This window comes from Schistocerca piceifrons, chromosome 6 (genome assembly GCF_021461385.2).
Source record: "Schistocerca piceifrons isolate TAMUIC-IGC-003096 chromosome 6, iqSchPice1.1, whole genome shotgun sequence".
In the NCBI taxonomy this organism is placed as follows: Eukaryota; Metazoa; Arthropoda; class Insecta; order Orthoptera; family Acrididae; genus Schistocerca; species Schistocerca piceifrons.
The window spans coordinates 341751910-341768144 of NC_060143.1; the positions used below are offsets into that span (position 1 = coordinate 341751910).

Genomic DNA, 16235 nt, shown 5'->3' on the forward strand with positions numbered 1-16235 from the left:
TTTATTATCACCAGTTTAAACTGTTTTATGGCAAAATAAAATGCAACCTTGCAAAATGTCCATTTATTTCTTTTATTTTGGACACCAATGTACTAACCACATAGAAAAACTTATAAATATTGAAGAAGCAGAAAACATTGGAAACAGTGCAACAGGAAGAAAGTACATTGTGAGTCGGGGTTGTATTTGTGACTAGGGGAAAAAAAAACAGAATGCAGCTTTGTGCCCAAACAATCTGTATCTCGAAAAAAGATTCTGTGATTATGTTAAATGAGGAGCAATAATATGGGTGCGTAGTAAGTAGTGAAATGTGCCAACTCAAAACACTGGCTTTAGCCAAAGAACTAGTCATCACCTGTTTCAAAGCTAGACAGGATTGGCTATGAAGATTTTTCAATCAAAATGGATTACACTTTCAGCAGAAAATTACTATTGTACAAAGGTTACCAGGAAATTTTTAGAAAAAAAAGTAGTGAATTTTCATTGCTACATGATCGATTTGTATGTGAACACTCCTATGTATTATCACAAATTGTTAATGTGGTTTAAAAAGGGAATCCAGTGTCATGATACAAACTGGAAGCAATGAAACACAAGGGTGTATAGTGATGTGTGTTACTAGTGATGGACAAAGGTGCCACCTTACATGATATTTAAAAAGAAAGCTATTTTGAAAATATTAGTGAAAGGCACATTGGTGAGAGCGATTCCAAAAGAGAGGGTGGACAATGAGCTTGTGGTTGACTGGGTGACACATGTTTGGCAATATCATGCTGATGTGTTATTTATGTAACATGTCGGTCCTTCCAAGGGCATATAACTGTGGAAGTGAGAGACAAGTTACAAATTGGGTAAAGTGACTTGGTCATTACCCCTGGAGGTCTAACATCCATCCAGAGTTGACCATTCAAAAGTGCACTTAAACACTGATATAAGCAATGGATAGTGTACACAAACAAACACAAATTGAAGCCTTTTATTTATTTATTTATTTATTTTTATTTCCTCTCTCAGCATTAGGGTGCAGGAATTTTTCTTGCATAATGGTATTTTCAACAGTCAATTTGGATGCTTATAATTTTGTTAGTGGTAGGGGTGAAAAGATCTCCTGTGAAACATTAGAAAACGCCTGCTCTGAAAACGGCCTAGAACAAATAGTTCAGAACCCCAGTCATGATGGAAATATATTAGATCTAATGACAACAAACAGACATGACTCTTTGAGGATGTCCACAGTGAAACTGGTATCACTGTCCATAAAACAATGGTAGCAGCAATGATTAACAAGATACAAAGGAGGTCTAAAAGAAATTGAAAGAATTATATGTTCACTAAACTACATAAAGAGACAGTGGTATCATAACTCAGTGAGTAATATGGCTTTTAGCTCAAGACAGCATGTAGAGAAACTCTAGCTTGAGTTTAAAAGAGGATCTTGCACTTGTTACAATGTACCTAGAACAGTTCTTGATAGGTGGGCCCTCACAATATACACTCATTGTAAAGGCCCTTCTAAAGAAACAGACACTACATGTAATTGACGTAAAAGAAAGCATGAGACTATAGACAGAGAGATGTTCAATGAAACGTGTTTGGCAGTTAGGAGATTAGTGTGTGAAGCTTTCAAAACTACCATAGCACAATGTTATCGAAATATCTCTCACAAAACCTGAAGAAATTCTGTAGTGCTCTTTTGGGAAGTGAGTGTAAGAATTCCAAAAGCTTCTCCCATAAGCAAGGTTATCTCCTTTACATTATATTCTTACTGCTCAGGTCTTTTGCATAAACACTTTATTTACTTAGGTGAACTACCCCAAAAGTTGATTCTATAAGCCAACAGAAAGTGAAAGCATGCATGTGAATGACTAAAAGTTGATGAAAGTACATGTCACTACTGTGATGCTCTGAATAGCGTACTTGAGATGCTTAAAGTATGTCAAGTACTGTCTCCTTCTACTGACAGTTTCTTCTATAGAAACTTGATTACTGGAATTTAATTTATATGTCAGTTCCTTTGCTTCTTTGCATGTTAAGATTTTAATAAGGGCTGTAGGTTATCTCTCCCCTACACCCTCCTATTCTCTACAGTCTTAACAGTCCCTTTCATTAATTTACTCCATCAGAACAAAGCTGCATAATGAAAGGTTAGGGAGATCTAATTTAAATGCTTGGTTACTGCAACTGTCTACCTTTCATTGGTCTACTGTTTCTCAAAAATTATTTTGAAATTTGTTCACATGGATCTTTTTGACACCTGAAGCTCCTGCCTCATGAGATTCACAGCGCCTGTACAAAGTAGTCTTCTTTCTGATTATGCATTTATATCCAGACTCTGAAAATCACTGTAAAGTGTATGGTAGAAGGTAATTTCCCTGTGTAACAAATATGGTTTCTTCTCATCCCAGTCACATATGGAAAGTGGGGAGAATGTCTGTTTAAATAACTGTGTAATTAGTCTAATCTTGTCTTTACAGTCCAAATGTGAATGGTATGTGTATTCCAGCATTTTTGCGTAACACCAGTTCTTGAAACTTTGTAAATAGTCTTCCACATGATAGATCCTCCACTAACAATACTCTAATAATCTCAGTCAATCAATGGCTGAATTAAATCTTTTCCAATTATATCAGTATAATTGGGGCACATATTCATTAGCAAACCTTCATCTGAAAGTGTTTGTTTTTCTCGCTTTCTTACAGAGCACTGTGTTGCAATGGAGAATGGTGTTCTGGATAACTGTGGCTGTATTATTAGCAACAAACTTGATCTTTGCTCTGACAGCTTCAGGGGAAATTCAGCCTTGGAATGACCATTCAGAAGAAAAGAAACCAAAAGAAAAAGGTCAGTAAAATTTAATGCAACTTTTATGAGAACATAAAAAAAAGAAAAATCAATTTAGTCATACATGTTTTAATCTGATCTGTTTAGTTTGACAATACTTATACATGTTGATGGCAACACTTTAATGATGTGCTTCCACATGTTCTGCTGAATTGTTGTTCTCATCATGTAAACAACAGCTAGGCATAACACCTGGAAATAGATCATTGTTTAGCAGCAGTTTTGTGCAATGCGTGAGTAGACATAAAATAATATAAGAGGACACTGTTCTGGGGTTTGTTGCAGTGGAGGGCACTCTTTGTAAGTATCAATGCAGAAAATGTATGCTGACCAATTCGCAGGCAGTGGACTGACTGCAAGTTATCCCCTACCTTTTTATTATTTCTTAGTACTTTTTTTGGTTTTTTGGTTCTTCATTTTTTTAAATATCTTGTGATGTGGGAAATTTCAAATAGTGAAACTTATTCTGTCAACTCTCCTTGTAAGCTAGTGACCCACTGACAAAAAGAACAAAAATCAAATCTTCCATAATTCCAATTAAGAAGTTGATGCTGAAACATGCCCATCCTTATTTACCTGGTGTTTGGCTATATTGTGGCAGTAATCATAGTATCATACACCTCTTTAACTGTCGCATAAAACTTGCACAGGGGTTACAGTGATCCACAGTTGCTTTATGCATGTAAGTCAAATTCTAATAGTACCACATTAAGAAAACAGTATCTAAGAAAGTGATTTTAATTTTTAAAAAGTTACAAGGAGTCTGTTGACTGGTAGAGTAGCTATTCTTGTCTGAAACCATTCATTCTTTCCTGTGTAATTATATTCCAGGAAAATACTATAAAAACTGAAAAAGCATTTTCTGTTACAATAATGAACACTAAGCCTGATCTACAACATTATTAGTAAGAACCCTAAAGGATTTCTTGAAGACTCAAGGTATTTATACTCACATGGCAGTGTATTGGCTCATGAATACTTAAATTAGAGGTACTTTACTTTTAATTACGAGATAGTAATTGTGTTCCCTTAAGGCAGTATCCCTTCACTGTGTGAATTAGAGATAAGAGACCACTCCTGTCATCAAAACAATTGGGGTAGTTAATTATGACATACGACTGAGATATTATCAGAGCTTACAGTGGATGTCATTGTGATGATTGAGAATAGAATGCACAGTATGAGTAATAACTGTGTATTTGATCACTTCCTGTTTTTGAGTGCCTCTAGCATGCTGCTCAAAGTGATAAATATTGTGGACACAACTATTGAACAGTGGCACACATTACAAATTATGAGACTTTCAGTTTACTGAAAATTTATCAGTAATTTTAGTGGAAAATTTCATTCATCATTCATTCTGTCAGTTTATTTTTAATGAACTTTATAATGATGTGAAATGAGTTCAAAAAAAATGTTCAAATGTGTGTGAAATCTTATGGGACTTAACTGCTAAGGTCATCAGTCCCTAAGCTTACACACTACTTAACCTAAATTATCCTAAGGACAAACACACACACACCTATGCCCGAGGGAGGACTCAAACCTCTGCCGGGATCAGCCGCACAGTCCATGAGTGCAGCGCCTTAGACTGCTCGGCTAATCACGCGCGGCAAATGACTTCTTATGCAAACTGCACTTGCTATCAGTTATATGAATTTTAATAAGCTTATGACTGTGCCTGACAATAATTATTAAAGCATATCTGAAAGTAGCTTGTGTAGCTATTTAATTTATATGCACATTCTTAGTTAGTTTCAGTTAATTGTCAGTACTGTTCTTCAACAGACGGTGTGCTATATGGAGAAGACTAACATGAATGATGATAAATTCTTTAAATTTCAGAATCAAAAGTACCTCATTCACTCGCATAGGACAAAGAAGAACGGGAAAAACACAACAATTTTGTAAATTTAACCTCATTCTTTACGAACCCCCCCCCATGAACCATGGACCTTGCCGCTGGTGGGGAGGCTTGGGTGCCTCAACGATACAGATAGACGTACTGTAGGTGCAACCACAACGGAGGAGTATCTGTTGAGAGGCCAGACAAACATGTGGTTCCTGAAGAGGGGCAGCAGCATTTTCAGTAGTTGTAGGGGCAACAGTCCGGATGATTGACTGATCTGGCCTTGTAACACTAACCAAAATGGCCTTGCTGTTCTGGTACTGCGGGGACTACTGAAGAGGACGTTGTTATCAGGAGAAAGAATATTGGCGTTCTATGGATCGGAGCATGGAATGTCAGATCCCTTAATCGGGCAGGTAGGTTAGAAAATTTAAAAAGGGAAATGGATAGGTTAAAGTTAGATATAGTGGGAATTAGTGAAGTTTGGTGGCAGGAGGAACTAGACTTTTGGTCAGGTGAATACAGGGTTACAAATACAAAATTAAATAGGGGTAATGCAGGAGCAGGTTTAATAATGAATAAAAAAATAGGAGTACATGTAAGCTACTACAAACAGCATAGTGAATGCATTATTGTGGCTAAGATAGACATGAAGCCCACGTCTACTACAGTAGTACAAGTTTATATGCCAACTAGCTCTGCAGATGATGAAGAAATTGATGAAATGTATGAGGAGATAAAAGAAATCATTCAGGTAGTGAAGGGAGATGAAAATTTAATAGTCATGGGTGACTGGAATTCGAGAGTAGGAAAAGGGAGAGAAGGAAACATAATAGGTGAATATGGATTGGGGCTAAGAAATGAAAGAGGAAGTCACCTGGTAGAATTTTGCGCAGAGCATAACTTAATCATAGCTAACACATGGCTCAAGAATCATGAAAGAAGGTTGTATACATGGAAGAACCCTGGCGATACTAAAATGTACCAGATAGATTATATAATGGTAAGACAGAGATTTAGGAACCAGGTTTTAAATTGTAAGACATTTCCAGGGGCAGATGTGGACTCTGACCACAATCTATTGGTTATGAATTGTAGATTAAAACTGAAGAAACTGCAAAAAGGTGGGAATTTAAGGAGATGGGACCTGGATAAACTGAAAGAACCAGAGGTTGTACAGAGTTTCATGGAGAGCATAAGGGAACAATTGACGGGAATGGGGGAAAGAAATACAGTAGAAGAAGAATGGGTAGCTTTGAGGGATGAAATAGTGAAGGCAGCAGAGGATCAAATAGGTAAAAAGACGAGGGCTAGTAGAAACCCTTGGCTAACAGAAGAAATATTGAATTTAATTGATGAAAGGAGAAAATATAAAAATGCAGTAAATGAAGCAGGCAAAAAGTAATACAAACGTCTCAAAAATGATATCGACAGGAAGTGCAAAATGGCTAAGCGGGGATGGCTAGAGGACAAATGTAAGGATGTAGAGGCTTATCTCACTAGGGGTAAGATAGATATTGCCTACAGGAAAATTAAAGAGACCTTTGGAGAAAGGAGAACCACTTGCATGAATATCAAGAGCTCAGATGGAAAGCCAGTTCTAAGTAAAGAAGGGAAAGCAGAAAGGTGGAAGGAGTATATAGAGGGTCTATACAAGGACGATGTACTTGAGGACAATATTATGGAAATGGAAGAGGATGTAGATGAAGATGAAATGGGCGATATGATACTGCGTGAAGAGTTTGACAGAGCACTGAAAGACTTGAGTCGAAACAAGGCCCCAGGAGTAGACAACATTCCATTAGAACTAATGACAGCCTTGGGAGAGCCAGTCCTGACAAAACTCTACCATCTGGTGAGCAAGATGTATGAGACGTGCGAAATACCCTCAGACTTCAAGAAGAATATAGTAATTCCAATCCCAAAGAAAGCGGTGTTGACAGATGCGAAAATTACCGAACTATCAGTTTAATAAGTCACAGCTGCAAAATACTAACACGAATTCTTTACAGACGAATGGAAAACTGATAGAAGCTGATCTCAGGGAAGATCAGATTGGATTCCGTAGAAATATTGGAACACGTGAGGCAATACTGACCCTACGACTTATCTTAGAAAAAAGATTAAGGAAAGGCAAACCTGCGTTTCTAGACTTAGAGAAAACTTTTGACAATGTTGATCGGAATACTCTCTTTCAAATTCTGAAGGTGGCAGGGGTAAAATACAGGGAGCGAAAGGCTATTTACAATTTGTACAGAAAGCAGATGGCAGTTATAAGAGTTGAGGGGTATGAAAGGGAAGCAGTGGTTGGGAAGGAAGTGAGACAGGGTTGTAGCCTCTCCCCAATGTTATTCAATCTGTATATTGAGCAAGCAATAAAGGAAACAAAAGAAAAGTTCAGAGTAGGTATTAAAATCCATGGAGAAGAAATAAAAACTTTGACGTTCACCGGTACAGATTTATACCTCACTGAAGGCCAATAGACACAGAATTATTTGAATTTAAGCTGTCATCATTCTGTCAACCAGAAATAATATTTATCCTAGAGAGTACTCTTAAATGGAAGAAACATCTGTAAAACAGTGATTCTTTGAATTATTGCACTTTTAAATATCATAGCTATTGCACCAATTTTATCCGGAAGTGGCTTCATGATACTGGATGGTAGCATCTTTATATAGTATATCTACTGAACCAATTTTACTCATAAATGGATCTAAGATACTGTCTTCACTACACTGCAAGTCAAGATCATAGAAACATTTCCCATTGCAAGCAATGCTACTGTGTGTTGTAATTTGTAACCAGATTTTTTATTTCATTGAGTCATGTTCTGGAATAACAATACTCTGCTCAAGATTTAATGCATTCCACTCAGAATAGTTTTCTTGAAGCCCCTCCACACCATAGTTCTTTAAGCATCTCTTGGCTTCATTTGTCTCATCTGGTAGATATAAATTTATTTATTTATTTTTTGTCCATTCTTAGACAATATACATTATATGGATGTCACCAGTGAATGTACAAATTATGGTATGAAGTCTAAATATTTTCTTTAAAAATACCATTGACATTGTTTAATAAGCATAGGTATTGTGATGTAGAACTAATGGAACATAAATACAAATCCCTGCATACATATTACACAAATAAAAAAAGATAATTTATATTGTTTACAAAATATACTAGATGTGTTGATATGGAACTAGCAGACATAAATACATAGGCATAAACACATAATACATGAATTAAAAAAATATAACTTATGTTAGGTGTTCCCAACAATTCTTTGATTTTCATTTAAGATATTCATCCAAGGCATAGAAACAATGCTCTTACAAAAAAGTTTTGCAGTTTTTTTTTTAAATAATACATACTGCTAATTTCTTTTATATTCTGTGGCAGTTTATTATAGATTACCACACCTCGATCTCAAGACTGTTCTGAGCTTTTAGCTTATTTTTTCTATCTAAATGGAGGCAATGACCCAACCTTGGGGTTACGATAATGAATAATGTTATTCAAGCTATAATTGTCATGATTTTTTCTGATATACTTTATGGTCTGAAAAATAAGCTCATAAGGAACAGTCAGAATGCCCACATTTTTAAATAATTCTTTGCAATGAGTCCATTTATTTCATTTTGTCATTATTCTTACCACTCTCTTTTGTAATCTGAAAAATGTTTGTAGATTCTGGGTACTATTTTCCCAAAAGATTATTCCATAGCTAAGGATGGCATGCACATAACCAAAGTAAGCTGACCTTACACAGATGCCACTGCATACTGATGCAAGGACTCTTAAGTGCGTAGCACGCTGTGGAGGTCCTGTTTGAGATAATCATGACATGTTCATTCCATTTTAGTTGGCTGTCACTGTGCAGTCCTAGGAATTTAATGTTAGTTACATCTGTTATTGAAGTGTTGTGTAGTTTTATATTTATGTACTTGTGCTTCATGTTTCTTCTAAAGTACATGCTGTTTGTTTTCTTAATGTTGAGAATTATTCTGTTCTCTGTAGACCATTTGTAAACATCTGCTAGTGCTTCACTGGCTTTTTCCAATAGCAGGTCACGTGTCTTGCAGGTAATCAGTATGTTACTGTCATCAGCTAAAAGTACTTTTTCTCCATGCTCCATACATTGTGGAAAATCATTAATATACGTTAAGAGCAATATTGGGTCCAGAACACTTCCCTGTGGGATTCCTATATTAACATACTGTGTGTCAGATAAGTGATTTACCACATATTTGGATATGCTATATGAAATTTCTACTCTCTGCACTCTGTTATTTAGATACAATTTGAACCATTTATTTACCACTTCCCTGATTCCCAGAGACTCCAACTTGTGTAGAAGAATGTTGAGATCAATGGTATCAAAGGCCTTCGATAGATCTAGGAAAGTTCCAGTTACATAACTGTCTTTGTCTAGAGATTCAAGAACAATTTTTGTAAACTGAGCTGTTGCGTTTTCATTGCTTCTGCCCAGTCTGAAGCCAAGTTGTTCCTTGCAGAGAAGATTATGTTTATTTAAGTTGCTCATAAGTCTATTTTTCATTAAAGTCTCCACTATTTTGGAAAATACTGGAAGTAAAGCAATTCGCCAGTAATTTTCTACGTTTTCAACATCACCTTTTTTGTGAAGAGCTAGTTTAAGGTAGTCTGGGAAGCAGCCAGTCTTAAAAGACTGGATACTGATGTCAGTTAAAGGGGCTTTAATGCTGTCTATGCACTCTTTTAACACACAAACTGGGACTTCGCCCAGTGCTGTTGAGGATTTGTTTTTTAATTGTTTTATGGTACTGCTTACTTCTCTCTCAGTAGTGGGGAGCAGAACCACTGAATTTTTTGTGTAATTTTCCACTGGAATATCAGATCTTTTTGGAGTTTGCTCTGCAGGTCTTTTGCAATACTGGTGAATTATGACTTTATGAAGTTAGCCAGCTCTTTCTGATCACAGATTGTATTGCCTGATTTCTTGATTTTAGTGTTTGAGTGCCTCTTTTTTTATCTCCAGACTCACGTTTCGTAAAGTCCAAGCAGCTTTACTTTTGTTGTTTTTATGTTTTATCAGTTTGTCATTATCTGACTTTCTAGCTGCCTGAAGTAACTATCTGTAGATTTTTTGTAGTTTTTGTAATAGCTTAAAAAAACAGGGTCACTGCATGTATTCTTCACAGAGCTGAGTTGTCTGAAGGTTTGGGCAGATTTTGTAATCCCACTGGTAATCCATTTCATTTTGCTCTGTGTTCCAACTGGAAGTAGGACTTTGGAAAATGATTCTTCAAATTTGAGCTTAAACAATGACATAAAATTACATAACTTCTTGTTGGCATCTGTTTGTGCATATACTTTGTCCCAGGTTTTCTGACTTAACTGTACAGTAATATTTTGCATGGATGATTCGGAGTTGATTCTTTTACATACATGTAGCTTGGTTGCTTTTCCCATAGGAAAATTTATTTGTGCAGTTTGACAAAGATGATTCAAAAGTCCCAGATTTTTTAGTACTAAGTCACAGTTTTATGTGCCAATATCAGTTGTTATATGATCAGTAGTAGAGGCTGAGTGTGTCGTTATCTTTGTTGCACAGCTGACTAGTGATGTCGTTCCAAAGCCACATAAAATTCTCAGTAAAGCATTAGTAACATTATCTATTTTTACTGTGTTTATGTTAAGATCTCCACATAACAGGATGTTACTTTTAGTGTTTGATGCCTGTTCTAGATTCTGTATTAATTTTGCACAGAATATATCAAAATCACTTCTAGCAGGGTGATACAGACATAATATGACAAGTTTTTTTGGAAACATTTTGAGATGATACCTCTATTGCTGACACTTCAAAGTGTTTTTCTTCACCAAGAGAGACAATTTCACCTCTTACCTTATACTGGAGTTCATTCTTAACATAAATATATGACCTTCCCCTTTAATTGAAACTCTACAATAAGAAGATGCTAGTCTATATGAGGGTAAAGTTACATAGGCAATTTCACTTTTCTTCCACCAGTGCTCAGTAGCGCATAAAACAGAGCTATTTAGGGTTTGAAACTCAACTTCAAGCTGCTGCACTTTGTTTTTGATACACTGAATGTTTTGATGGAACACTGTTAGACTTTTAATTGTGTTTGTAGTGTTGATTTTATTTACAAAAGCACAGCTACCTATGTGAAGTGTTTCACTGCTGTTGCCACAAGAAACAAATGCATTGTTTAAGCTTAAGCTACTAGAAGTATTAGCTGCATTACATAAATTAATTTGCATATGACCATTAGCTGTTAAGCCAGTTTTTTCTCGTTCAGGGCTGCTTGGATGTTGATCTATGCTACCATTTACTCTAAAAAAGCATTCCTAATACCTCTGATATTTATGATTTTTTTTTTTTAAAGTGGCATTTTTCTGTGATAGTTTTGCTTATTTTGTCACACAAAACTTTTTGCCTTCGAAATTTAGATGCAACTCATGTTTGGTATGAAGATATCTGTCCAATTTACCTATATCAACTACTCTACATTTTCCAAATGAAGCACACAACTGTTTCATTTTGATGTTCATTTTTCAAATCTCCTTGTTGACACACGAATTATATATTAGATCATACCTATGAGGTAGTGTTGTAACTATTGTGTTATGAGATTTATTAATTTCTAGGAAGTTTTCCAGGCTTGCTAAGCAATTTTGCACCTTGTTTCTTGCAATGTTGTTGGTACCAGATATGTACACAACATATTCATTTTCGTCTTCCATTTTTCCCTGCAGGTTAAATATCGGTATAGTTTTTCATGCTTGCACCAGGTTTTACCAATCCCACTGCTTGAAAGTCTTTGTTATTATCTTGTAAAGTTCTTGCCAGGTTTCTGCCATGGCTTTCCATTAAAAAAGAACACTGTACCTTTTATCCAGTGTATTCTTGGTTCTGTTGTCACTGGCTCTAGCTGAAGTTTTGTTTGTTCTGCTGCTGCGTTGTTTACAAAACTCGTTGCCACCATGCTTCACACTTCTCTGTTTATCACTATGACTTGTTTTGGCTATAAAGGAACATTTTCTTGCAACAATAATAGTTCATACTTTTCAAATGTTAGATTTTTTGCACCTGTATCTGGAACAGTTTGGATATCCAGGAGATGTTTAGGCATGTGAGAGTAACCTTGTAAACTATATTCATCTGTGAGACCTCATATTTTTAGCATTTTTGTCCTGAACAGTGGTTAGATGTGCTTCATCTAGGGTTATGCTTTCAGTTTGAATGACTGAACAAAGGCATATGGTGGAAACAGCATACATTTTCCTTTTGCACATACACTGTACTACACAAAACTCAACCTTGACATCTTCTTTTCTTGGCAGTGGCCATCTATATACTCACTTTGCTTCATATATTTTATCAGCACTCTCTCTGTGTCTCAGATTAAACTACTCTATCTGCCCATCTGCTCTCTTTTATCTTCCATTTTCATTAGTGTTCATTACCAATAACTGCTGTATCTCCCCTGCTCTGTCCAGTCCATAGTTCTTATCTTCTCTGTCCTTGTTTACTCTTGATCATCTATGTATGTTTTTCCACTCACAGTCTTTTCTAACTGTCCTTTCTATGTTCCTTACTATTCAGTTTGTTTAAGCAATGCACATTTCTTTGGAATTCAGGCTGTTTCAGTTTATTGTCATTATTCCCTCCTGGATTTTCCATTACTTAATTTATTCACTTACTTATTTTAGTTTTAATCTCTCCAAAATTTGACTTTCAAGGGGAGGAGAGCTGGTGGCTTGTTACCAGGCTTAGTTTGTTTGTATTGGTTAACTCAAAGCTCACCGCAGGGTATCATTGAAGGAGGTCATATGAAATTCTTGATGGATGGGGTCATTAAACTTGGTGGCCTCCTTTGTGCTGTTGCTACAGCAATTTACCACCTTCTGTAATCATCATTAACAATACAAACACCTAGCACACTATACACACATTCACAAAGGTTGTCTTTTCCTCTTCTTCTTTTTCTTTTTCTTAATGGTAGCTTTGGCCTGGGAGGCCAAATGCATTCTCTACAGTCCTAAACCAATCATTTCTGTTCCAAGCTTTTGTGCAATTCTTCTTTTCTCAGCAGCATTGCCTCTATATCCCTGTTCACATCACCCATCTACCTTGTCCATGGCCTTCATCAGCCCCTTCTGCCCTCCACTGATCCTAAGAATGATACAATCAGAATCTGAATTTTTATTGTCCCATAACATACAGAGTTAAGTCACAAGATTTAATGTACTGCAATTACAGTTTATGTGTATTGCAGAAACAATAATTATTAATTTATAATTTACAGATACTGTGTGTAGCCTAACAACAATATTGCTGTGAAAACAGAATAATTATTACAGTCATTTATTAGACATAAAACTTCTAAGCTCAATTAACAAAACATTTCAGCCACTTGCTTTCTTGCTCAGATTTCCATATTATCATTAAGAAACTCTTCTAAGGAATAATAACATTTCTGTATTAACGATTGTCATAGTTTTTGCTTTAGTTGCCCCATCTTCATGCTGAGGATTTGTTTCTTTTTTAGAATGTTGTAAATTTCTGGGGTTTGTGCAAACAGCTTGAATCTATGAGTGGGAAGCATGAAATTCTCCTTGTTCCTAGTGCTGGATTGATTTTTAAAGTTATTGTCTATCAATAACTTGGGGTTACTATACTAAAAAATAATCAGTTCATAAATGTACAAACATGGAGCACTTAATGTTTTTAAATTTCTTAACAGTGGGCAACAGGATACTTTTGGTTTTGCATTAAACGTATTTCAAACTATTAATTTTAAGATTCTAGTCATTTTGCTTGTGCCTCCCCAAAAAATAATGCCATACTTTATAACTGATTCAAAGTAGCTGTGGTAAACTGTTTTTCTTGTCTCCATGCTAGTTGAATATGATAGAATCTTCATTACAAATGTCAGGCTGTTTAATTTACTTGATAAATACTTTAAGTGTGAAGACCAGGATACATTTTGGTTCAAATGCATGAATAAAAATTTAACACAGTCCACTTTTTTCAGTTATTGGTTTCTATGATATTTTACCTTACAGTTTTTAGTTTTAAACTGCAGCCAGCAAATGTGTTTTCCCATTATTCAGTTTTAGCCCATTTAGTTGGAACCAGTTTTCCATACTGTCTAATAGTTTTGTGACAGTTGAAGGAATTTGTCCTGGGTCATTGCTTTCGACAAGAGCACACGTATCATCAGCGAATAAAACTGAGTGTGGTTTATGTTCAAGGGTAGATCGTTTATATAAAGTAAAAACAAAATTGGCCTAGAATTGAGCCTTGTGGAATGCCTTGCGGGATAATCACCCATTCAGCGAAGCAATTTTCCTTACTTGTTGGTATGACTACCCTTTGCTTTCTGTTCATAAGGTACGACCTAAACAACTCTAAAGCACAAATCCAAATCCATATCTTTCCATTTTATACAGGAACAAGTGATAGTTTACACAATCAGATGCTTTTGTGAGATCACAGAATAATCTTGCAACTTTTCTTGACTTGTTTACGGTGGAACCAATTTTTTTCACAAGCTCATTAATTGTCTTTATTGTACTCTTGCCTTTTTGAAAGCCATGTTGATTATCCGAAATTATGTTTGATTTCTCTATAATTTTTTCATTTGTGTTACCACCACTTTTTCAAATATTTTTGAAACAGTTGGGAGAATAGAGATTGGGTGGTAGTTCCCCATATCTTCTCTTGAGCCTTTTTTAAACAAGTTTTTTACCTCCACATACTTTAGGACACCTGGAAAATGGCCTTCTTCAAATTATTTATTAATTATTAAGCAAAGAGGGTGAGCTATTATCCAGGCAGTTGCCTTAACAGCTTTGGTAAGTATGCCATCCCACCCAGCAGAAATTTTGTTTTTTAACTGTAACATAGTTTTCTCTACATCTTCAACTTGAAATGTTTTCAAATTTATTAAAGTATTCTTCTTCTTTTTGTCTTAAATGTACTTTCTCTGCATAAGCATGTACATTTACTAACACAGCTACTAGCTGTAGTGTTTCCTCTTCCATCCTAATTATTTGTCCTGCTCACATCAGTCCTCCATCTTTATCCTTTGGCCAATATCAGATTGTGAGTATAGTCTGCCAGTTCCTAATGTTTTAATATCCTCTACTGTTACTGGGGGACCCTCTTGGGGGCGATATATTTTCCTTAGTATCTCCCTCTCAATGACTAGTAGTTTTTGTTCATCTGTTTTCCTTATTGTCAATGTTTAAGACCTATATAGCACTACTGGGAAAATTATGCTCTGGTATAGTCTGATTTTAAAACATCTTGCAACTGCCCTATTGCACAGCACAACCCTTAGGCCAAAATATACTCTATTTGTCAATGCATCCTTACTTTAATCTCAATTTCCATTGTATTCTGCTTGCTAAAAATTGTTCCCAAATATTTAAATATGTCCATTTCTTTAAAAAGTGAGTTCATCAACTGTTGATGGAGACCATCATTGGGAGCCTTGTTCATGGAGATGTACTCAGTTTTCTTCATGTTGATTTGTAACTCTGCTCTCCTTAAAATATTTCTCTATGAATTTTTCATGAGCTAAAAGTCTGCTTTGCTGACACTTAAGGTGCAAGATGCATATGTGGCATCAACTTGTTAAGCTTTCACAAGGCCATGAACATTGTGAATAAATAAATTCGTGAAGAAGAGTACCAAGAGCACAAGGAATTAATACTTTTCATGTTATTGTTGTATTTGCTCCCATATTGACTGACTGTGATACAAATGTAATTTGGTATATACTTCTCACCTTAATTTTTATATTACAGGTGACAACAGTATAGGTCTGAAAATTATTACAACACAAACTGGTAATCAGATTTCATGACAATGAGCTATAGTTATTGGGTGCTTATTGTGATTTTCTGCATGGAGGATGAAATTAGCAAGGAGATAAGGAAGATAAAGGAAATGAAGATATGCAGACATCATACATATGTAAATACTTCAAACACTGCCATCTGTAAATATTCATTGTGTATCATAATTTAAAAAATATTTATTGTAGTATAAAGGGCAAGAGAAATTTTCTTGAGATGTATCCTGTACAGCTAATATTATCAGTGTAGAAAAAGAGAGAGAGAAAGAGAGAGAGAATCAGTATTTAAAGTGAAGAACTGCATGGATAAAAGAAGCATGTGCTATATTTGCTCTCACTATTAATGTTTACTCTGCAGAAAAAGTCTATTTTTTCCTATTAATATCCTTTCAGTTTTGCATATTAAATAGTTATTTCAACACTGCCAAAATGTGTTATTTGGATTTTCTCCAGTTCTGTTCTGAAAACAAATTATTATTTGACAGATGATGTATGCAGTAATATTTCAAGTACAGATATTTCCAAGTATTGTGTGAATAAGATACATTAAAATTATTATTGAAAATAAAAGTGCATAAAATGACTAAAGAAATAATTTCTGTGTTTTGATTTCCAATAATTTATATACATTTATCATTCATAACATCAGACAGTTGAGGCAGGAT

At 35.3% G+C, this 16235-nt stretch overlaps 1 protein-coding gene across 1 annotated transcript in view; it reads left to right on the forward strand.

Annotated features, from left to right (window-relative positions):
* Positions 1-16028, forward strand: part of LOC124802934 (putative inorganic phosphate cotransporter) — a 210385-nt gene extending 194357 nt beyond the window's left edge. The window contains exons 9-10 of the mRNA XM_047264019.1: positions 2700-2841; positions 15521-16028. Coding sequence (XP_047119975.1) covers positions 2700-2841; positions 15521-15579 — 201 coding nt within the window. The 3' untranslated portion in view covers positions 15580-16028. The remainder of the gene's footprint in view (positions 1-2699; positions 2842-15520) is intronic.
* Positions 16029-16235: the final 207 nt, after the last annotated feature.